Source organism: Zootoca vivipara, chromosome Z1 (assembly GCF_965207765.1).
Source record: "Zootoca vivipara chromosome Z1, rZooViv2.hap1.1, whole genome shotgun sequence".
NCBI lineage: Eukaryota > Metazoa > Chordata > Lepidosauria > Squamata > Lacertidae > Zootoca > Zootoca vivipara.
The window spans coordinates 38,346,044-38,368,963 of NC_142583.1; the positions used below are offsets into that span (position 1 = coordinate 38,346,044).

General features: G+C 40.7%; 1 protein-coding gene across 2 annotated transcripts in view; it reads left to right on the top strand.

Moving 5' to 3' along the window:
- Positions 1 to 22,920, top strand: part of SLC10A7 (solute carrier family 10 member 7) — a 138,239-nt gene that overhangs the window by 7,368 nt on the left and 107,951 nt on the right. For both annotated transcript variants that reach the window (XM_035113913.3, XM_088660288.1), the window contains exon 4: positions 3,868 to 3,943. In XM_035113913.3, coding sequence (XP_034969804.2) covers positions 3,868 to 3,943 — 76 coding nt within the window. The remainder of the gene's footprint in view (positions 1 to 3,867; positions 3,944 to 22,920) is intronic.

The window sequence follows — 22,920 nt, forward strand, 5'->3', positions numbered from 1 at the left end:
GTTGACCTGTGGGAAAAGTCAATTGGGGGTCACAGTTGATGGCAGGCACTGCCAGGACCAAAAGCGAGTGGAGCCGGCAAGATTACATGGTGATCTCTCTCTTTAGCTATTAGCTTCCCAGCATCTTGAATTATTTTTTCACTCTCTCAAATTCTGACTAAGAAAAGTCCTTTGCCATGATGGTAATTGTTTTTCAGTGCAGTATGCCCTTCCCCCATTTTATCTGTAAATGCTTTCAGAGATCAAGAGCTATAGAAAATTGCAGAGTATGAATATGGCTGTCAATGTGAAGAAAAAATATTAAGCACCATATTGCAGCATATTCAACTAAATTCTGTAATGAAAGCTGTTCAAGTAGTATCCTTTTCTAGAAGTACTTTTTTTTGCCTCTAAGGAATATAGCTACTTTATTTATTTATTTAGTACGCCAGTATGCTACCGTTCCATCTGCGTATTGCTCATGGCAGATAATAAAAAGAAAATCAGAATACAAACTGAAACATACTCAAAATACACCATAAAAATCACACACCGATGACTGCACCAGTCATGCGTACAAGCAGTGGAAATGAAAGATGATTAAAAATAGTTTTGAGCCCAAAGAGGACTTCATTGAGGGCGGAGGAAGCCCCAAAGAGACCGGAGGCGCAGCGGGGCTTTAAGGCTGCTCAGGCTCCCTGCCTAGTAGCTGACATGTGCAGCCCCACAGCCCCAGCTGCTTTTCTGCATAGTCTTCAGCTGGCCTCAGAGCTTCAACTCTAGTTGAAGAGAGAGTTGTCTGTAGAGAGAACCTGAGAAGAGGGATCTGGAGAGCAGGAAAAAAATGGGTGTTTAGAGGCTTTTTAGAGGGTGTTCCCACTTAGGCGATTTTAGCTTATGCGTGCAGGGGCTCAGAACATAACCCCTGCACAAGTGGGGAGACACCTGTACAAATGTAAATGCTGGTGTGTAACTGTTCACAAAGATAAGACCCAAATACTTAGGAACAGGGCAATTTTTATTTTACTATCTGAGAGTGAAGTGTTGAATTGCAGGTAAGCTGTTAGAAATTCAAGGCAAAACAGTTGCCAAACAAATGTGGTTTGAGGAATATTGTTTGTACATCTTCTCCTAGTAATGCTATTTAGAAGGTTTTTTTAAAGTGCAAAACTGTGTGTTACTCCCTCAACTTTAACTCCAATATGTAGAAAATATTACAGCAAATGTCTCTGTTTAGGGCAAAATAAAAAAATTCCTTCAGTAGCACCTTAAATACCATTAAGTTTTTATTTTGGTATGAGCTTTTGTGTGCATGCACACTTCTTCAGATACTTCTTCTGTTTAGGGCAATTACTTACATCTCACTCACAGGCTGTCAGTCTACATTGTATATTATTAGGCTGCTAAATACTGTATAAGAACATTTTATTGCTTACTTCTGTTATAATAATGCTGCCTCCTTTTTATTTCTTGGTATCACCTTTGCCACATAGGATATGTTTTGTTTAGCTCATACAATATATTGTCATGGTCATCTTTGAGACTCTTGTCCTAACTAGGGTTCATTAATACCAAGAATGTGATGATAATGAACAGTGCTTTTCCATAAGGGAAGATCTTGTGATGAAATTCCTCTGTCCTTTCATTGTGTTCTGGTTATTATTTCTCTTCTCGCCATGTTATAGTGAGAGCAATTGTACTTGAGATTTTCATGGGGTCATCAGCAGGGAGCTGGACCAGATAGCCTTTGAGATTCCTTTCAACTTTGATTCTTTAGCACTTTCTGACTTTGAGGTAGATCATGTTGCTCTCTCCTTTTTTGTGGGTAGAGGGCAGAGAGAGGATGGAACACATGAAACTGCCTTATACTAGGTCAGACTATTTGTCAATTTCATCCAGTATTGTCTACTCTTAACTTGGTGGCCTGTTGCTTGTTCCAGGATTGAACCTGGCACCTGGAGACAAAACATACGTTCGTCCACAGCACCAGGGGTCCTCCCCTAAGACCACTTCAGATTTCTCTCAGCACTGTTGCTAAACCTGCTTGCAAACCACATCCTCTGAAGCAGAGAATACTTTCTCCAATTCCAGATATATGATGGATGGGGGTGGGGTATGTAATAATGAAAATTGTACTCCGCATGCGTTCAGGGATCCTCTTGTTTCTGGAGCTGAATCTTGATATTGAAAGCAGATTCTGGGAGTAAGCTTTATATGCACATCCTTTCAGGAAGGTTCTCAAATTAATGCATGTATTACCATACCCCAGCGGAAACAACCACTTATAATGTAAAGGCAGACGTTCCTGAAAAGCTACTCAGCTCTTTCATTCCCAGGGCTTGCCACCTTCCTAGGTTACGCCTATCTGTACAAATTTACCAAACATTATTCACATTAAGGCAGTATTCTTCAATCTTGGTTCCCCAGAAGTCATTGGACTACAATTCCCATCATCCCTGAGCTGGCCTGGAAAGATGGGAGTTGTAGTCCAACAGCATCTAAGGGCCCAAGTTGAAGGACATTGCATTAAGATTTCTCAATATAATCTGAAGGGTTGGAGAAATGCTTTTTAAAAGAACAAACAAAAATGCTTGGAAATCTAGATGTATTGACTACATCTGGGAGCTAGAATTTCACCATGCATGGCACAATCGCAGCGTGCAGTGACCACTTCCTTGTTTTCCTGTGAATGGTGGGACTGGTACTCTTACATCCTGTGACAGAAGTCATTTTGGACTTTGAGTTCAGGACCGGAAGAGATTTTAGCATGTTAGTCTAGTTCAGAGCATCTGGGAAGTTGGATTTCAATTTTCAGTATATATTCCTTGGCTTCAGTTTTTAATAACAGTTTTCTATCTCCTTTCCTGTCATGTCTAATAGATTGCAAGCAGGGATTTTATTTTATTTTGTATTAAAAAAATTATTGCCAAGTGCCCAGGTATTTTAGGCGCTGAATAAATAAAAGCAACAAAACAAAGCAGAGACAGTGTGTTTATCTAGGAATGAACAGAGGCCTGACCCATCCAAAATTTAAAAGGACAAGCATCCTACAGCCGCCACTTCATGGATTATTTTCCATAACTGATGAGGGATCTTGGAACATTTTTTGAATTTAATAGATTGGTAGGTCATGCCTCAGAGCAATCTACTGCCACACACTCCATTAACATGAATAAAATTTGAACGGTTAAAGTGTTTAGGGAATTGTAGCTTATGCCTCAAGAGCCCGGCACTGAATATCATAACACTCCAATTTACAGTGGAAAACCAAAACTTTATAACAAAGCTTCTTATCCCGTTTTGTGTAGAATGACTTCTGCAAGCTGCTCATGTATACATCTGAAAAGGACTGAGCAGTAGACTGCAAATAGATTTATTAGAAGACCATGTGGTCTTCCTTAAAGGGAATATTTAGCTTCTTGGGCAGATACAGAAACAGCTTGTATGAGATGAGTTGCCCATTATCCCAGTCTAGATCTACTTGTGCATTACAGTTTGAGCTACTCCATTTACTTTCATGGGGCATGTAGCATACAGATACTTGCACTCTTGTGAATGGGGTAGCCTTTGTGGATTCAACTATTTTATCACAGAATTGTGAAGCTGGACGGGACCATGGCGGTCATTTAGTCCAACCCCCTGCAGTGCAGGAATCTTTTGTCCAATGTGGGGCTTAAACCTACAACCCTGAAATCAGGAGTCTCATGCTCTACTATCTCAGTTAAGAAATCTACCCTGTTTTTGTATTCTAGTCACAAAACAAAGAATATTGGTATTCATGTCTTCTGAATGTAGTGTGTAATTTTGCCCATTCTCCTTCATGGGTTGTTTTGTGATTAATTTCAATGAATATTACATTTGTATCTGTGTATGTTTTCTGCCCCTTAGTTTGCAGACAGTAGGCTGCATGCCACCTCCTGTGTCTTCAGCAGTGATTTTAACCAAAGCTGTTGGTGGGAATGAGGTGAGTTGATTACAGTTTTCTTTTATTAATTGCTTTTTTATTTAAATGCCTTTTGTGCAAAAGATTTCTTTCCTTAGAGTAAAGTTGGCTGACAGATCATGAAAATACCAATTGAGATCCCATCAAATAATAATCCATGTACCTTCAAAGGCAGAGATGTAACTTTTGGTGAATATTTTGAAACCTTGGGGATACACGCCCTTTAAACTTTCAAATGCCCATCTCTTCGTGACCATAGCTCTTTTGAAGTTGCATCAGAGCCAGGATGGATAGACAGACCCATTCTGACCAAATCAAGTGCCATTATAGAGTGGTTATTGCCTGCAGTACAAGGGTGAAGGGAGAGCAGGAGAGAAGCCCCTCTATCCTTAAAGGAATATCCTACTTACCAGTACCTTCCTCCTCAAGTCAGTTAGGGAGCCTGGCAGCAGAAACCACTGGGCAGGCATGGGCACACAGCCTTTTGGATCTGGAGTTTAACAGACTAAAAGGAATCTGTAGGTTTGAAGTGGTGGTAGGGGAAAGGGATTGGACTGTGCCACATGTCCTTAAAACTCCTTTCCTCACTGAATGGATCCCAGGTGAGGGATTGACTTCCTCCATGTCCAGTTTTCCTCCCTCACCATCTTTTTGGTGAGGGGATTACTTACCAATCATTTCTAGGTGGTTCTATGCTAAAGGTATGTTCTGTCTTTACTAAAAATCTTTAAAGGAATCCTATTTATGACATGATTTGGTGTTACGCATTTAAATCTGTACTAAATTCCTTCATTTTAATTTGTATTCGATGCACAAAAGGTGTTACTTAGTGTAAAGAATATTATATTTTTAGATTTAGTGATGCCTCCAAATCTAAAGCCTTTTCAGAAACGAAATCTTGGAGAGTCCCATGGGGCAAGGTAAATTATTGCATGTGGTGAACTCTTTAAGTCATAGACCAAGGTCAAGGCAGTAGGAGTCTAATTTGAAAAAGCTTTTCTCTCTGCTTGGAAAGCAAATGAAACCTCTCATCATTTAACTTTAAAATTATACCTTTAAGAAAATTTTCACTGCAGCTGAAAGATCAAGTTCATGGCAGACATAAAGGACTCGGAAGTCCTTTCTCAGATGTGGAACAAGAGATGTTCTGATTCCCCCACCCCTCGTGCGTTCTTGATGGAAAATAAAGAGTTCACAAAGATCAGAATTTTTGTAATCTACTGAATAAAACCAAAGGCTTCACAAGGCAGAAAGGAATACATTAAGTCTCAGACTGCTTTTTTTATTTAGGACAATACTTTTAAGGCAACTTTATTTCAATTAAGATTATTTGGTTAAAATGTAATGAAATAAAAGGTTTTGAACATTTTATCTGTTGAACATACCTCTGTGATCTGCTTTGCATGCAGAAGGTTCGAGGTTCAATCCTCTGCATCTCCAGGTAGGGCTGAGAAAGGCTCCTATCCTGAAATCCCCAGAGAGCCACTGCCAGTCAGTGTAGGGCGGCAATACTGATTTAGATGGACCAGTGATCTGACTCAGTACGTATAACATTTCTTTCAAGGAAGTGTACAGGTTCTTTCCCTTTCCACCTTTTTCTTAAATGAACCTTTGAGGTAGAATAGGGTGAGTGAGTGGACCAAGGTCATCCTGTCAGCTTGAAGCTGAATAGGGATTTGATAAATTGAGCATTATACCAAGCCATTCTGGATTCCATCTGGCAAATGCTCCTACATTAGCATTATAAGCACTTGGGATTCCTGCAGTTGCATTAGGCCCTCATGTTACCCAAGTTTGCCATCATGTGTAATACTCATTTAGAGGAAATAGCCAGTTCCAGCTCTCTTAAGTGAATGTATTGCATCCACATTTTATATTTTTAGCAATAGATATATTACGTGTACATCTAAAAACACACTCCATGACACTATATGTGATGGTCAAGTGTTTTTTAAATCTACTGTCAATTTTGCAGATAACTCTAGATCAGGCATCCCCAAACTTCAGCCCTCCAGATGTTTTGGACTACAATTCCCATCTTCCCCGACCACTGGTCCTGTTAACTAAGGATCATGGGAGTTGTAGGCCAAAACATCTGGAGGGTCGCAGTTTGGGGATGCCTGCTCTAGATACTGTATCATACTGGTTTTTGATATCTGTGATGGTGTGAGTCAGATCTGGAAAAACAAGCAAGCAATTTCTGCAGTAGTGGCATTGAAGTTTGATACTGCAGCAGAGCCACGGATTTTTCGACTTTAGCCAGAGTGGTACAATTCGTCTAGTCAGGAATGGGCACAAAGCTCATTGAGGGCAACTCAGTTGCTTGATCTGTATGAATTGCCTTAAGTATCTATGACATACCAATTAGAGTGATGTCACATGCAAGTTATTGCGGTTTCCATCTTCTTTTAAAGAAAGTGAAGATTTTTACTAATACTATGGAAGGCACTCGCAGTGCTGTTTCATTCTGTTCTGTTCTGTTGGATAAAATTGGAAGGGCTGTATAGAAATGGGAGGACAGGCAGACTGTAAAATGCAGCCAGACCATCCATTGGACAGATAAAATGTTTATTGTGCTGATGATGAAGGTGAGGCAGCCATTGGGCATTGTTGCCTAAAGGAAAACTCAAAAAGGGGGGGAGGAAAAGAAAAAGTGCATGAATGCTACTTGTGCTGATCTTATCAGCGGAGAAAGCAGATGTCCATCAAACATTTTCCAAAGTCAAGCCCAGTTTTTAGTGTATTGTTGCTTTCGTTATTTTTTAAAATTCTCAATGTTCTAATCACTCCACTATCTTCAAACTGTTTATGGTTGGGAAAGGGGAGAAAAAGAATATTCCCATACTGAATTAACAATAGTTGTGGCCTTGCAAAAGATGTTATTTAAATTTGTTCAAAAATAAGCCAAAACTGTTGTATTGAGTTTTTCTTTTAATTAGCAGGTGCCAGCTGTTCTAGGCAGAGAACACCTGTGCTACTTGAGGTATTAGGGAGTTCAGGTCCCAGTCTCTTTGCACACCAGTCAAAATTAGAAATAACGGATTCCTGTGGAGATCTGGGTTGTGTTCTCTTGACACATTCTCAGTCTTGAGATCTGAGGAAGTTACTTGAGCACTTTGAAAGTGTTGGAAAACCATTGGCAAGACGTTTGGACCACAGGTGCTTTTAGCAAAAAATTTCCCCTGCTCAAAGTGTACTGAACTCATCATTTAGCTTCTCTTTACTGGTTGATAAAATCCATTGCCCATATGTACCAATAATTTGTAGAAGAGTTTTGATTGTAGTTTAAAAAATATATAAATTAGCATTGGTGAGTGAGTGAGTAGACTCTAATGTTTTACAAAACATCATTTTTAACATGAATATATGAGCATATGCGAATCTTAAGCTTAACTTTTGGGTCACTCAATAAGTTTTAATCAAAATATAGAGGTACTGAGGTGCCAATACAATACCATATCTAATATTATTGTGGTGGGAACCTCCATCCCCTCACTAAGAAACATTTCACAATTTTGGAGCTTGGGCTTGATCTCCCCCTTTTAAATGGCCATCAATTTTCTTAAACAACAACCCTGGTCTGTTTTTTTTAAAAAAGTTCTAATTTAACACCTTCATGGATTCTTTTACCCTTTCTTCTCTTTATATAGCCTGAGTCTTGACAACCTGGTTGGAAGTGATCAGCTGGACATGAGGGGAACCTTTGCTATGTTTTAAGAATACTGTAACAGTGGTGCAGTTAGTGGGCTTGAAGAGGTTATTAGATACTGCTTGTTGCCTGACCCACATCGATTTCTGGCTAGTAAGCATATGGAGTACTGTGTGACAGTTTAGATGACAGTGCCGTTTTAGCTCTTATTATTGATGGGGCTGCTGGCTTGCCACAATTTGGGAGCAAGGATGCTATGCTTAAACAGGTGGGACAATAATTGATGAGGGAGCCCTGCACCTGACTGGCTGTTTTGGGATCTGTTTGTGTTGGGGGAAGAGAAGTTGTATCTCACTGACAGAAGTTGTATCTGTCTTTGTACCTTGTGAGGCAAGAAAGCTCTTGTATTCATGGATGGAGAGGGAGGAAGGAGGGAGAATTGCTTCTGGCTGCCACTGCCAGGAAACCCACTTCAATATTTTGGAGCTTACAAGGCTGCTATTATCTTATTTATCATAATGCTATAGAAAAAATAGTCTCACTAGTGAAGTGGATGTTTGAAGTCCTGGCTGCAGAACAAAGACTAAATGCTTAATCATGTGTTCTCTTAATGTTGGGTGTTTTGTTTTTTTAAAAAAAGTATATTGCTTTTACAGGAAAATACTTTTCTTCATCCTTTACTGGAAAATGTATACCCAATATGCACAAAAATATTAATGCAATTTTTCCTATTCTTGTCTTTATTTTCTTCCTATGTAAATGTGTGAATTTACAGAAATTGCTGGATTTTTTTTTTATTAATTACCGATTACTTAATCTGCCTGCAACCCTAACTGGATCCCATGTTAAAACAGCTACACATTTTTGTTAATGTGATCTTTCCTGTACATGATTGAATGGTGTGAACAAAGCTGTACAGGGAAGAAGGCCTGCAGTTCGTACAGTTTGTACTACAGGAATGTTTGGTGAGAGAGTTTAAAATGTGGCCCCACCACCATCCTGCAAGAGATCTTTGAGTCCATAGGAGTTTCCCCAACATCTGAATCATGAAGTGACAGATCAGGCAGGTTCAAATGATTTTCAAATTTTATGAAGGTACAACATAAAGGTAAAAGTAAAGGAGCCCCTGACCATCAGGTCCAGTCGTGTCCGACTCTGGGGTTGCGGCGCTCATCTCGCTCTATAGGCCGAGGGAGCCGGCGTTTGTTCGCAGACAGCTTCCGGGTCATGTGGCCAGCATGACAAAGCTGCTTCTGGCGAACCAGAGCAGCACACGGAAACGCTGTTCACCTTCCCGCCGGAGCGGTCCCTATTTATCTACTTGCACTTTGATGTGCTTTGACGGTACAACATACGAAAGAGCAACACACACAAAAGAATAAGCAGTACAGCGAAGGATATTGGTTCGCATCCAGTAAGGTCAAATTCCTTCTTTCTTCCTGACACTTCTCTTGCTACTTTCAAAGTTACTATTCATTCAAGCTGTAATCTTTGACTATCACCATTCACATAGTGTCCATGTGTCTCATTCTGATTGGCTCTCTCCTCAGTAATATCTCGCTTTCTACTGTTCCTACTAAAACCCTGATCTAAGATGAAATGCTGAAAATATTAAGCATATTTGCTGAAAACATCTGTTCACCACCTATTTAGATAGAACTACTAACGTATTCTCTGTGAGGAGATGTATAAGGGTAATGTAGGTCTACAGCATTTTATTTATTCATTAAAAATATTTGTATCCCAACTCTTAATTGCAAAGATAGCCAGCAACACATAAATATAAAATTACTATAAAACTACAAAAAGCATCCACAAGTAAAGCAAAAATCAACAACTGCAGTTCAGAGGAGATGCTAGTATCAAACCACATAAAAAACTGAGGAGAAACAGCCACAATTTCAGTTGCTTTCCAAAGGCCAACACGTTATTTATTTTCACATTAAGATTGTTTGAAGAGGACACCTTTGGGAAACCAAATGGAGCTCAGAAGAAGGGTGTGGTATAACAAGGACTGTACAAATGGCTTTTGTTGGGGCATTTCCAGTGGCAAGGAGGAGGAAAGGAATGTAACTTTTACTTTTAAGACATCAAAAGCCTTCTTTGCCTTCAGAGCTGGGAATCGTTACAAGTGGACTGTTCCTTAGCTTCTGACTTTTGGCAGTGATTTATGGGTTGCTTTGAATTACTTGGGATATAGACTACAGAGGACTTAAAGTGGGACTTAACTTTAAGTGGCCCACCTCCGCAGTATAGCATCTTTTCATCCAAGCCCATTTCTTATTTCATATTTGCACTTGAGTGGAGATACCAAAGTACAGAATGCATGCACAGAATGCATGCACCTTATGGCAATAGATAATTCCACACACAGGTTTTAGATAACAAAATATAGGACTGATCTTTTTCTGGTTATCACATGAATGGCTTTTGATGGGGAAAAGTGTGACTTAAATGGGTGAGCAACATTCACAAATCACAAATTATTTTACAGGTGTATTCATACTTGGGTCATTGTATCCAATGGCAAAAAGTCATAGCAGAAGGAAACAGTTCTTAGACCATGTTAATCAGTTTGAGGCTAGGTTTACAGGGATACTTATATGGCTTTGAGTTGACCAGTAACAGTAACAATTGGAAGCTTAAACTAATGAAGAAAAAGGCAGCAGTCTTAGGTTCCAGGGGCAGGAATAATTTTTAAAAAATATTTTAGACCTTTTGTCATTTTAAAGAAAAATATTTAGTTTCCCCCTTTCCCCTTGTGCCTTTTTTTCCTGCTAGCTGACAGAGTACACTTTTTTTTACATTTTGACTGATAGTCCTCAAAGATGTGCTGAACTATTTCTCCCCTTTGCTGTGCTAAAGCAAAAAGCCCTATAAAGCGCCAGCAGACCATATGACCCCAGCCCGTAAGAAATGTGAAAACAATTGTGATATGCCAATTCACTTTCAGGATCTGCTAATACTGTAATGTTTTTTCCCTTGCCAGGAGCCTCCTTGCCTGGTGTCATTTCTTGAGCTCTTTTGGGATGAGATTAGTCTACAAGAACAAAGTAGCCAGATGTCTGGTTCTGAGAGAGTCCCAGGGGTCAGGGTATGGTAGGCAACTGTAATCATTTGGGGCTAAGATCAAAGATACCTGAGAATTACTTATGGGCACATAGTGTGTGTCATGCCCGTTATTAACAGTCTGTGAAAATTTGTATCCCTAATTAACCCTTTTGTTGGTTAAGCTTTAGAGAGTGAATGCAGTCCTGAATGAGAGAATAATTTGTTCTTTTTAGTAGCCGATACAGACACCTTTCTTAATCTTCAACTGTGCATAATCTCATTATAGCCAAAATGCAGTATTTTGGCTGAAATACTTGATGTGAGTTGTAAGAATTTGTGCCTTATCCAAAAACGAAATTGGCAGAGAAAAATTCTGAATCCTTTCCCCAAATACTGAAAATTTAATAAATGTTTAAAATATATAGTTAGGCTTCACTTAATGTAGCTAGCTTAGTTTTGTTCTAGCATTGGATGCTAATGTCAAAGTGTCGGCCAAATCAGTTGGTTGATTGTATTTAAGTGAACAAATGCAGTGCACCAGTCTGAAACATGCTTTTCCTGGCTCTAGTATACTCAGCCTTTGTTATCAAGGGCCTTATTAGTGGGCCAGTTGTCTGTTTTCAGTGCTGCGACTTCCCTTTCTTTTATATAAAGTAGTGTTAATATGCTGATATGTATGTAAGTGTTTGGAGGGGGAGGGGGGAAGAGTGCTTGTGTTCATGATAAAATTGCATTTGCAATTTATTGCCTGTGATGCATGTTGAGCAATTTTAAGGGACAAATTTGAGTGAGCAGACATTTTTAAACCCTTGTAGGAAAGCCCTCTGGAGTAATTTAAAGGACATAATTGATTTATCTGTTTCAAACTTGACAGCCTCACCATTTTCTTTCTTGCTCTCTCACTCTTACTTAAGAGCACTAAAGGAAAACAGAAGAAGCTGATCATTACTGAAAGAGTGGCTTAGGCTAAACTTCCTTTCTTACTGGTGATGCCTGAGGTCTGCATGTGTAAATTGAGAGTGCTTATAATGGCGAGATTTTATTATTGCTTGCAGCAGGCTTAACAATAACAAAAGCAATGAAGTAGGTTAAAACAGTGGGTGCAGAGGGAGGTTCACGGTGGTCTTTGGCCAATGCCATTTTTTGCACTACACTTTCCTAATGCACGTACCCACCCATCCACCCCACTTATGTGCAGGTTATGTTCTGGACCCCCATGTGTATAAGTGCAAAAGGTGCAAGTGGGGAGCACTCTCTAAAAAACCTCTAAATGCTGGTTTCCCCCCTGCTCTCCAGCTCCCCCCCCCACTTTCTTTCCACACAACTCTCTCTTCAACTAGAGTTGAAGCTCTGGGGCCGGCTGGAGGCAGGAGGGTGTGCGGAAAAGTGGCTTTTTATCCCCCCTAGTAAGTGTGTTTAGGATTGCAGCCTAAATTTCCTTGTGTCCTGAAAAAGCTTATTTAGGGATACAGTGTGCCTTTTCCTAGTGACATGGCCCCCATTTGCCAACATTATGTAACATCTGATTATTTGTGGACTGCAGAGATCCAAGAAGGATGAGTTGTTATTCTCAGTAAGCAGTAAAATAGAAGAAAGTTCCCTTAGATGACTGAAAGTTGAGAGTGACTCAAGTAGAGCCCTTTTTATTGAAATGTTTTAGCCTTTCTGCTGATCTCTCTAACAAGATCAAAAAGCTGCTGTTCTTCCTCCCTACTTTGTATGAGTTAAAACAAAGCTGTGCAGGGATCCCATGTGGATAGAGAGGCCTCTGTAGAGCATGTGTATAGCCTGGAGGGATTCTTCAGATGCCCATTGCCACCCATTTTTCTTGCAAGTGGGAGAGTGACTACATGGGTCTGGTTTCTGAATTGGTTCTTTTTGTTCTGAGAATAATTGATTTAAGTATTTCTGCCCCCTCCGCAGTTTGAAATATAATCTCACTACAAACATAACATTTACTTATTGACTATGCATTTATTGAGAAGATGAAACTTAAAGCACACTTTAATTCTCTGTGGTGGTGTGGAAGGCTTGTGGAGATATTAAATTAATGAAGGCCAAATAACAAACCTGAACGGTTATTTGCATGGTTTTTGACAGGATAAACAATGTAGGAATAGGCAATATTAGTGTAATCATCTTTAAAAGTATAAAGAGATGGTATGTCTTACCTGAATGGATTGAACCAAAATGTAAATTGCTTATAAAGTGCCTTGTAATGTTGTATTATGAAATGGGGGCTGGGGGGAACCCCTGAAATTTATTCTAGATAAAGTGGGGATGCTACCATTCCTTAGTTCTGATAATCTGATTGAGGCTAGTCAATATTTTTTTACTTTCCTGAAGCAGATAGGGTGCATTTTAGGATTACTCCTTAACCTGGCCATTTGCTTGGATGCTCAAGTGCTGGCAGTTGCCTTGTAAAGGCTTAATCTGGTTCACATTTGCAGTCTTTCTTGAATAACCTGGTGTGGTCTCTTTGTACGGCTGCCCTTGGAGACAGTGCAGAAGCACCAGTTGATGCAAAATGCAGTCACAAATTTGTTTTCTGCATCTCAAAATACATAATTTCAGGTTGGACATAGTGGGTTGTGTCAAAGAAGTTGTCCTATTTGCACAAAGGTTTCTACCTGCACAACAGGACTTTCTTTCCCTCTATACCCTCCCCATTAGCTTTGGGGGATCAGGGGAATCACAGAACGCATTTAGGGTATGTGCAGGTAGAAGAGAGGGAGAAGTCCTGTTGCAAAGTCCTTGTGCTACTGAGATACTTCACTGGACAAAACCCAATGTGATTAAACACGTTTGGGATAATGCTGTTGGTGTTCTCATTCTCAGTGCCTCTTCTGACACTGAATTTTCGTCTTTCATTGTCACTGGATACCAAATTGATATTCTCTCTGAATTATTGTTTACAACCCTAAAATTTATTTACTTGGTGGCCACCACCAGTTGATAGTCCATCAGCTTATATATTAATGTAATTTAATACATAGAGTGATGGATTTTTATATTGCTGTTAAAAAAAAACTTCCCCTGGGCAGCTTGACAAATGCATATTCACACATATCAATACAAAGAGATCAGCAGCAATTAAAAGCAGCATAAAACTGTCAAGGCTTAATAGTTAAAGTAAAAGTCATTGGAGAATACCAGCCTTTGACTGGTCTCAGAAAGATAAAATACATACCAGGTGAAACTTCATTGGGAGAGCATTCTACAACCTGGTTGCTACTGCTGCCACCACTGAGAAGGCCCCCGATCTCATTGTGGGGGCAGGGTGCTGTGAAGTTAGCATTTTGTTATGTTAGTATGTACTTCTTTGTCCATACTTATACATTATGCCTAATTTGCCCTTCATTTTTTGCCCTTTAACCCATTTTTGTTACCACATTTGATATATTATGTGTTACTTGTAAAGCATGTTTAAAAATAAATCCAAGGCAAACGAAAGCATAACATGGTTAAATATTGGCTTGATTTAAGCATGGTAGAAAAATGGAAATCTGTTTTTCATTTTTAAAAATCTCATCTTAAAACAAGGAAAACCCAAAAATAATGTAATGGGTTAATGCAATCAGGGCTGGCTCTAGGTAGAGTCCCGGTAGGGCGCTGCGCAGTGTAGCCGCGCGGAAGCCATGCTGCGCCCTGCGGGGGGCGCCGGAGCGATCTCCGCCCCTCAGCGCCAGGACGCGCGACCTGCTCGAGACTGCCCTGAATGCAATGTCTTCTTGTTGTACTTAATATCGCTTAGAAGTTTACTGTAGTATGCTTTATTTAAACATGTATTTATTTGCACTCTTTGAAGCATAATAAGGGACATAGTCAACTCAAGATTTCCCATGTTTCATCAGAAATTTGACTGCAAACATGATCAAGTTGTTAGTAGTCAAAGGTTTTTGCTGGCTGGCTGGGGGACACTGTTGATTGCCTTTTCTCTATTGGAACAGGATTGTGAAGCTTAGGGTAACACATATTTTGATTCATTCTTTACCTTGCTCTTTTTAAATTCTTCTGCTCTTCCCAAATTCCTCAAGAAGTGAGCAACTGAAAGATGTGTTTTGCATTTTGCAAAGCTGTGCTTGTGGTGGAAATTTGATTTGAAGGGCTCATTTCTGCTAGATGCAGCAATATGTCCTCTAGACTTTCAAAAGTTAAAAGGCAATAAGTCAATCCCTCTGGAAACTATGCAGAAATTCAAATCATAAATAAGGAAATGCGTCAGGTACATTAAACAGACATAGAAAAATGGCTTTCTGTCCTTTGTAGCAAGGTAATTGGGCACCACAGCTTGGCAGGAGCTGGTGCTATTGAGTTGGCTGTAACTGCCACAGGTTGATAGGCAGGTGATAAGGCAGCTTCCACTTGGGTCTGCACAGGAGGCCTACCTAATATGCTGTCTGCCCTAAGGGCCTATGGGAACACAGTTGGATTATTATGTTAATGCATGAGCCTGCTGCCCTCTTCCTATCCCAGCTGGGTTCCCTGTTGTTAGGAACTGCTTTGCACTGACAGTGGAGTAATATGCTTCATGATTGAAAGGGCAAAGGGGCTTGGAAGAAAAAAGAATAGGCCTGCACAGATATGTAAATGAGGAAAGGAAGTCAGTAGGAGGGTTTCCATATAGGTATAGATAGAGAATTTATTAGAAAATGAGTAATACAGGGCTGGCTAATTGCACTGTTGTTTAAAAATCCCATTAAAAATAATTTCCATGTGCATTTTTGCTTGTAATGTTAGCGGACACCAGGCTGGTAAATATTTCTGAAGGAGCTGTAGGAATTCTGTTTGGTTTTTTAAATTGAATGATATTATACAGGTCACCAGTATGCAAACCGATAGCAGTTCAGTTGTTTCAGGCTTTGATCCCAGTTTATTCCCCATTGCTAATTTTCTTTTTAAAAAATGTAATTGTCAGTGGAGGGGTACAGTTCCTGCATTGTCTTTTAAAAACCACTTTTTGATCTTTGATGGATTATGTGGCCATGGGTATAGCAGTTTTATTTTGTTTTGTTGAATGTTAAATCTTTAAATATACTGTGTGTTGTTTTGTGTGTGTGTGTGTGCGCACACACACACACACACACTGTATTCAAGGGACCCAGTGATGGAGTACACCTTCTGTGTATCCTGGGCTTTATCTGCATACCTAAGGCCAGCCCACTACTGTATTTGCTATATTGGAAGGCTCTGTTTCTGGCACCAGCAAATGAGCAACATTTATTGCTGTTGCTTACAGATCTGCACCCTCAGTTGCTAGGACCTAAGGCTAGCATGCTTGTGCTATTTATAGCTAATTGTAATGAAAATATAGACGGTCTTCTTGCCCCCTAGTATTTTTACCAAGCCTTGATAGAGACTTGTCTTGAGCTTGCCAGAGTGACACCCCCCCCCTGTTTGTGTAAGGCTGGGAAGGTTTTGATAACGAGCATACAATTTGCAGGATTGTTTGGGGGCACTTCCCCATGTAATGTGCTGTGGATGATTGGTGCTTTCAGCTGGAACCCATGTCACTTGGAAAGCATGTATTGATGGTGCAGTTTTGTACTATTCCAGACAGGCTAGAAGAGTTTTTGTGGTGGCACATTTTAAGCTTCCTCCTTCCTCAGAGCTATAGCGGAAACTGATAATACTGTTTTGAAGGCCCTAGCATAAATAAATAGGATTGTATGTGTGACTTGAAAAATTTGGTGTCTGTTCCTTTTAAAATAATGTTGATGATGCCGAACTAGAGAGAAGGTTTGGGATTAATGGGAAATTGAGGCATGCATACTGTATGTTAAATTTTCAAGACAGTTAATTTCGTTTTTTCAAAGTTATGTGATGTGACCTGACTTTAAGCTTGTATGCAGACTTGTATTACAATTTTTATTAAAATAAAAAACATCAGGCAGCACAACACATTGCTTATTGTAGGAAACAGAAATGTGTTTGATGACAAATACATGAAGTATGAAAGCAAAATATGCACATAAGTTTCTATGCTCAGTGCTGTTGATAGTCAATATAAGTGGTGGTGGTTGCACATGAGGACAGACATGCAGATCAGAAAGCTGTTCCTTCAGGGTGTAATTCTGGGTAGATTTAGGCAACTGGTTAACAGGTAAACCACAGAATGGATTATATCATTGCATGGAAGCTCTTTCCCCACCTCCACTTTACTGATCGCTACTGCTTTTAACAGATGAAATGACCAGCTTGTATTGAGCAATTATGTAATGAAAGCTTCAGTTGGCTAGGCTGTCATATAATAATTGCAATTAACCATGTGAATAACATGGTCGTTCCATTCCATTAACTGTGGCTGATTGGTAACTCCTGTTTTTCACCTATCTTAATGCCTCTACAGATAAAGTTTCACAGGAAATAGCTGGAGAGTATAGGTTCTCCACAGAAAAATATTTGTGTTCATATAGCTTTGGAGGTAAGCTTAAAAGGGCACCATTTAAGATGTGGCCTCGTTCTTTCAGTTCACTTAGAAAGTAATATTCTTTGAAGTTATGGGGATGCATTGTTTTAACTAGACCTCTAATCGTGTTATAGATTATTTGTCTTGAGGAGGATCAAGGGACAAGACCTTTAAGTGTTTTCATCACAGCTTAAGATCTCAGGAAAATTTTTAGCTTTAAATGAAACCTCTGTTTGGGAGGCTGTTATTGCTCTGTATCCATTGGAGAATACATTCTGAGGTAATTTAAAAGACAGAGAGGAAAAGTCACTTAGAGATATAAAGTGCTTGACTAGAAGAGAGTCACATGTTGGCAGTTACTTAGGCATCGCTGTTCAGGGGCCTCTTCTATTAAATCATAAAAGTGACAAACCATTTGTCCTGGTATGACAGCTATTGCCTAGCCTACTAAGCTAATAAGCCGTTGGTAGTGAACAAAACTGAGTCATAAATTAAAATTTCAGATAGTTTCATAGCTGGGGGTTTGGGGTTGCCTTTTATTCATTATTGAGTAACCTTTCACTTTCTGAAACCATGCATGGATAAAGTTAGGTTTTGGAAATAGCTCAGCAATGGGCTTCATCTCAGACAAGGAGTACTGTAGAAATTCTTTGGACCCAATGCAGTCAGCTGCATTCCGGTTTGATGTCAGGGCAACGAAGCCATTATTTCATTTGTCTTCATGTAAGTAGGCATTGGGTTACATTAGAACAACCCTAAACCCTCCACCCTTCAGAAAAGGAGGGGGGAAGCGTGCACATTTCTGTAAAAGAAACTACAAGTACAGTTCACTAACTACTTGTGCTTTGCAACTTCCACTTGTTTCAATGTGGATTTTATGGTAGACCGTGCAAGTGCCTTTGAAATAGATGAAGGTTGCATAGTAGTTTGGTGAATTGAAATATCATCTTAACTATGTCTACTTAGCAGTAAATCCCCCTGAATTCAATGGAACTTGGAATTGCAGCCTTATACCTAATGGTTATATGCTAAGGATCTGACCAAAGATGATGCAGTGACTTTTTATCTTGTACTAATTCATTTTATATGATAACATTTAATACTAGAAAGAGAACAAATTAAGATTTCTCTTTCTAATAAATTTGCACTTTTCTGTTGTCATTCCAGCAACTAAGTTTGCATGCCAGAGGAACAAGCTGGCGGCCAGGTAGTCCATGCTCCTTCCATCAACACCACCATTGCCACTGGTGGGAAAGGGAAATGAAGAGGAGAAAGTCTTTTTCTGCCTTCACCCTCGCCCACCACTGCCACTTCTGATGGGAGGAGGAAGCCTTTGGAACATGGGGAAGGCAGTTCTCCCCTTCTGCCATGCCCCCCACCAATGATGAATAAGAGGCTTAAAATGCAGGCTTGCTTCTCTTGGCAGTAGTGGGAGGTGGGTGGATGAAGGACAGATTAGGTGGAGAGTTGTGGTTGTGCATTATCCTGCGTGCATCTTGCATGAATTTGACTTGCTAAATTTTAACCATACCTGGTTGGAGGTGGGCTGGTGAGGCGAAGCATCCCAGGTCCTAGGCAAGGCTCATTTGGAGCACCCTGCAAGCAAGGAAGCCTTTGGTCAGCAGCACAGTGACTCTGGAACAGGTAGGGATTTTATGGGAGACCCAGCAAGAGCCGAAGGTGCCTTGCTTGGAGGGTGCATCATGGGGATCTTGTCAAGGAAGAAATGCAATGTTCTCTTAAAAATGCTTGTAAATGAAAAGTAGCATTAATGATAAAATACTTCAAAATATTTTACTTTTCAGAGATTTTACAGAATGTTTTTGATAATTTCAATATTGCCAGTATGGTCACATTGCACTCTGATCAAATTCCCCTCACACCCATTTCCAGCAAAGGTTAACTCACTATTGACTTGTTTCAAATCTTGGAACTGAAAATCTGAATAAAGAAACAAATGTGTATGGCTGATCTATGTAGTAGGAGACAAAATTCTGAATTTGTAGAAGGCAGGAACTTGGAGATTGAGTTCCCAAAGTCTGCAATACAACTGAGACTCTTGAAGGACACTTGCTAATTGTAAAGTTCTCAGACACGGAACATTTTACAGGTGCAATATTGCATGCAAGGAGACAACCCTGAGGCAGGTGGATTCTTCTCCACTACCCACTCCAAGCTGGGGTTTGGTGTTGCAGGCACTCTCCAAAACAGCAAACCAACAACAGGTGAAATAGCTTTAGAATGTGAGAGCTGAGTGGAAGGCTCAGAGTTGAAGTATATTATATAATCTTCTAACCAGGGTCTTGGGGGAGAGATCCTAGCCTTTGTGGAATAGCTAAAGGTAAAGGTAAAGGGACCCCTGGCCATTAGGTCCAGTCGTGACCGACTGGGGTTGCGCGCTCATCTCACATTATTGGCCGAGGGAGCCGGCGTATAGCTTCCAGGTCATGTGGCCAGCATGACAAAGCCACTTCTGGCAAACCAGAGCAGCACATGGAAACGCCATTTACCTTCCCGCTATAGCGGTTCCTATTTATCTACTTGCACTTTTGACGTGCTTTTGAACTGCTAGGTTGGCAGGAGCTGGGACCAAGCAACGGGAGCTCACCCCGTCACAGGGATTCGAACCGCCGACCTTCGGGTCAGCAAGCCCTAGGCTCAGTGGTTTAACCACAGCGCCACCTGGGTCCCAGGAATAGCTATTGTCGAGCTAATCTTCCATCTTCACTTCACAGGGGTGTATTGTTGCTTTCTTTCCTCCCCCACCCCTTTACCCATATGATAATGTTTTTCAAGATGAATTTCATAGTAAATTCCAGAGGTCTGTGTTCCCTCTGTGTAGTGCACCCTGCTCCAGCCAATTAAATCAGTAATATTTTTGCTTTTAGTTTGACTTAAATGAATGAATGAACGCATTCAGTTGTCTCCTTTAGACTTGTCATCTACCATGGGTCACGTAATAGAGACCAGGAGGGATGTGAGGATCTAAATTTTCACCTTCAGTGTTTTCAGATATGTGTGATAGGGCCTGCATGCCCTGCAACCCTGTTTGTGTTGCCAGGAAGGTTCATGTTCCAGAAAAAGTAGTAAGCTAGTGCACATTCAACTCCAGATATGCATTTAGTTTCCACTTAGTTCAACTACAAAGGCTTATCAAAAGACAGAATCTGGATCTCGCTGTGTGTTAAAGTGGTGGTGAAGTACTAAAAGACACAACAGGGGCAGTTTTTTGTTTGCCTTAAAGGGACCATTTTATTCATACCCTGTCTTTTGTCAAGCAGTTAGCGCCACACTTTTATTTTGCTGTTCTGCAATAGGATTTTTATATGCATTTTAACAGTTATTTAAGATTCCCCGTGTGCTTAAAAAAGCATCTGAATATATGTACTTCCCCCCTTCTTAAATAAAGCTGCATCATAACCAGAGTGTTCCATCAATACAGAAGAATGAGAAGGGAGCTGTGGCTGGAACAATATGTAAAAATACTGCTCGTAAAAAATTTCCTTTATTAACTGTCATCATCCCCAGAATATATGTTCAAATAAACGTTGTGTAATAACTAAATTTGAGATTAATAGGTCCCTTAAGAAACGGTGAAGTCATTCAGGATAGTCAGTGAAAAATAGGCTGTAAGACTGTAACATGCACATATTGTCCTGCTTACATGCTCTCTCTGGTGTCATTCCCATTTATCAATGTCGGCAGCCTCTGTTCTCATTAAAACACTCGTGCACAAAAGCAACTTAATTTTCTTAAGAGGAAAGGACACCTGATTCAATTTAGCACCAACAACCAATAACTTGAATATATATTCTTTTCCATTCTGATGTCAAATGAATAGTTATGAGCAGGAGCTGAGATAAAATGCATTCCTATTTTTTTATTTTTTAAGCCTCAGAGGTATGTGAACATGCTTCTAAAAAGGAGAGCATCTAATTCTTGGAAAATCACAGTTAAGACTTAAACTGAGATAATATTAACTTTGGTTCCAAAAGGAGCACTTCAAAAGAAAAAGGATGCTTGGTGTGGCTCTTTCAGGCACAACTTCTCACTGATTCAGTCTAGTCTGGGTTTGCAATTTAGGGCCAAATTAGATGTTATGCTGCACACCCAGGTGAAGCCAAAAAAAGCAAACATGGGTTTAGCACCCTTTTGCCCTCTGTAGCTCTCTGTAAGTCTTACCCATGGCCTGACAGTGCAGAATCCTGTATTTATGTGCTCCTGGCTGAGGATGATGGGAGTTGTTATTCAAAACATATGAGGGGCACCGGGTTGTGGAATTAGAATATTTGTTCTGAGATGACTTACAAAGGGAAGGGGAAAGCTTAATGTGGGTCAGGGAATTGGACATGTAATGGCAGGGGTGTGGAAGCTGTGGCTTGACTCCAACTTCCACCTGCCTCAGCCAGTGAGGAATGAAATCAAGGAAGCACCCAAAAGAGGAAATGCATGGGTAACTTCAACTTCCCTTACGTAGATTGTTTGCATATGCATTTCAGACACATTAAAGAAGAAAAAAATCTAGATACACTAAATGATTGTGCCCTAGAACAGTTGGTCATGGAACCAACCAGGACAGCGATGACCCTGGGTTTAATATTGAGTGGCACCCATGATGTGGTGTGAGATGTGTTGTTAAGTCAGTTTAGAGCAGTGACGACAGTGCTATTAAATATACAGTGGTACCTTGGGTTTCAAATGCTTTGGCTTACAAACACTTTGGGTTACACACTCCACTAACCCGGAAGTAGTACCTCGGGTTGTGAACTTTGCCCCAGGATGAGAACGGAAATCGCGCGCTGGCCGCGTGGCAGCATCGGGAGGCCCCATTAGTGAAAGCGCGCCTCAGGTTAAGAATGGTTTTGGGTTAAGAACGGACCTCTGGAATGAATTACGTTCGTAACCCAAGGTACCACTGTATATGTAAATGGTTAATTGCCAAGAAAGTCCAACAGGGTCACATTTGATTTCAAAAGAGCAAACTTGCCCCGCAACGATTTTGCAAAGTTTTTTGCAGATAAAGTCGCTCAGATTCGGGAAGAGGTAGACTCCACCGTGGGAACAGGGCTGGGGCGGGAGAGTGCTAGAGTCCTGTCTAGTTCAGTTGTGTGGGATCAATTCCAATCTGTTACCTCCGAGGATGTGGACAGGCTGCTTGGACGAGTGAAACCAATCACCTGTCTCCTTGATCCTTGCCCATCCTGGCTTATAAAAGCTAGCCGGGAAGGGTTAGGCGATGGACTTTGCGGGTTGGTGAATGCTTCTCTCTGTGAGGGAGCCTTTCCAGACCCGCTGAAAGAGGTGGTTATTAAACCGCTTCTTAAAAAACCATCTTTAGATGCGGCCAATATGGCCAACTATCGCCCAGTTTCAAATCTCCCATTTTTGAGCAAGGTGATTGAGCGGGTGGTTGCTGAACAACTCCAGGCACGCCTGGAAGAAGCGGACCATTTGGATCCCTTCCAGTCGGGATTCAGGCCTCATCATGGGACTGAAACTGCCTTGGTTGCACTGGTTGATGATCTCCGGCGGGCTAGGGACACCATTTGACACCATCGACCATTACATCCTTCTGGACCGTCTAGAGGGGTTGGGAGCTGGGGGCACTGTCATACAGTGGTTCCACTCCTTCCTCCTGGGCCGTGTTCAGAAAGTGGTGGTGGGGGGATGAGTGTTCGGACCCCTGGGCTCTCACTTGTGGGGTGCCTCAGGGTTTTGTCCTCTCCCCCATGCCTTTTAACATCTACATGCAGGCGCTGGGAGAGCTCATCAGGGCGTTTGTGCTGGGTGTTCATCAGTATGCGGATGATACCCAGCTCTACTTCTCTTTCAAATCAGAACCAGTGAAGGCGGTCTTGTGTGAGTGCCTGGAGGCGGTTGGAGGATGGA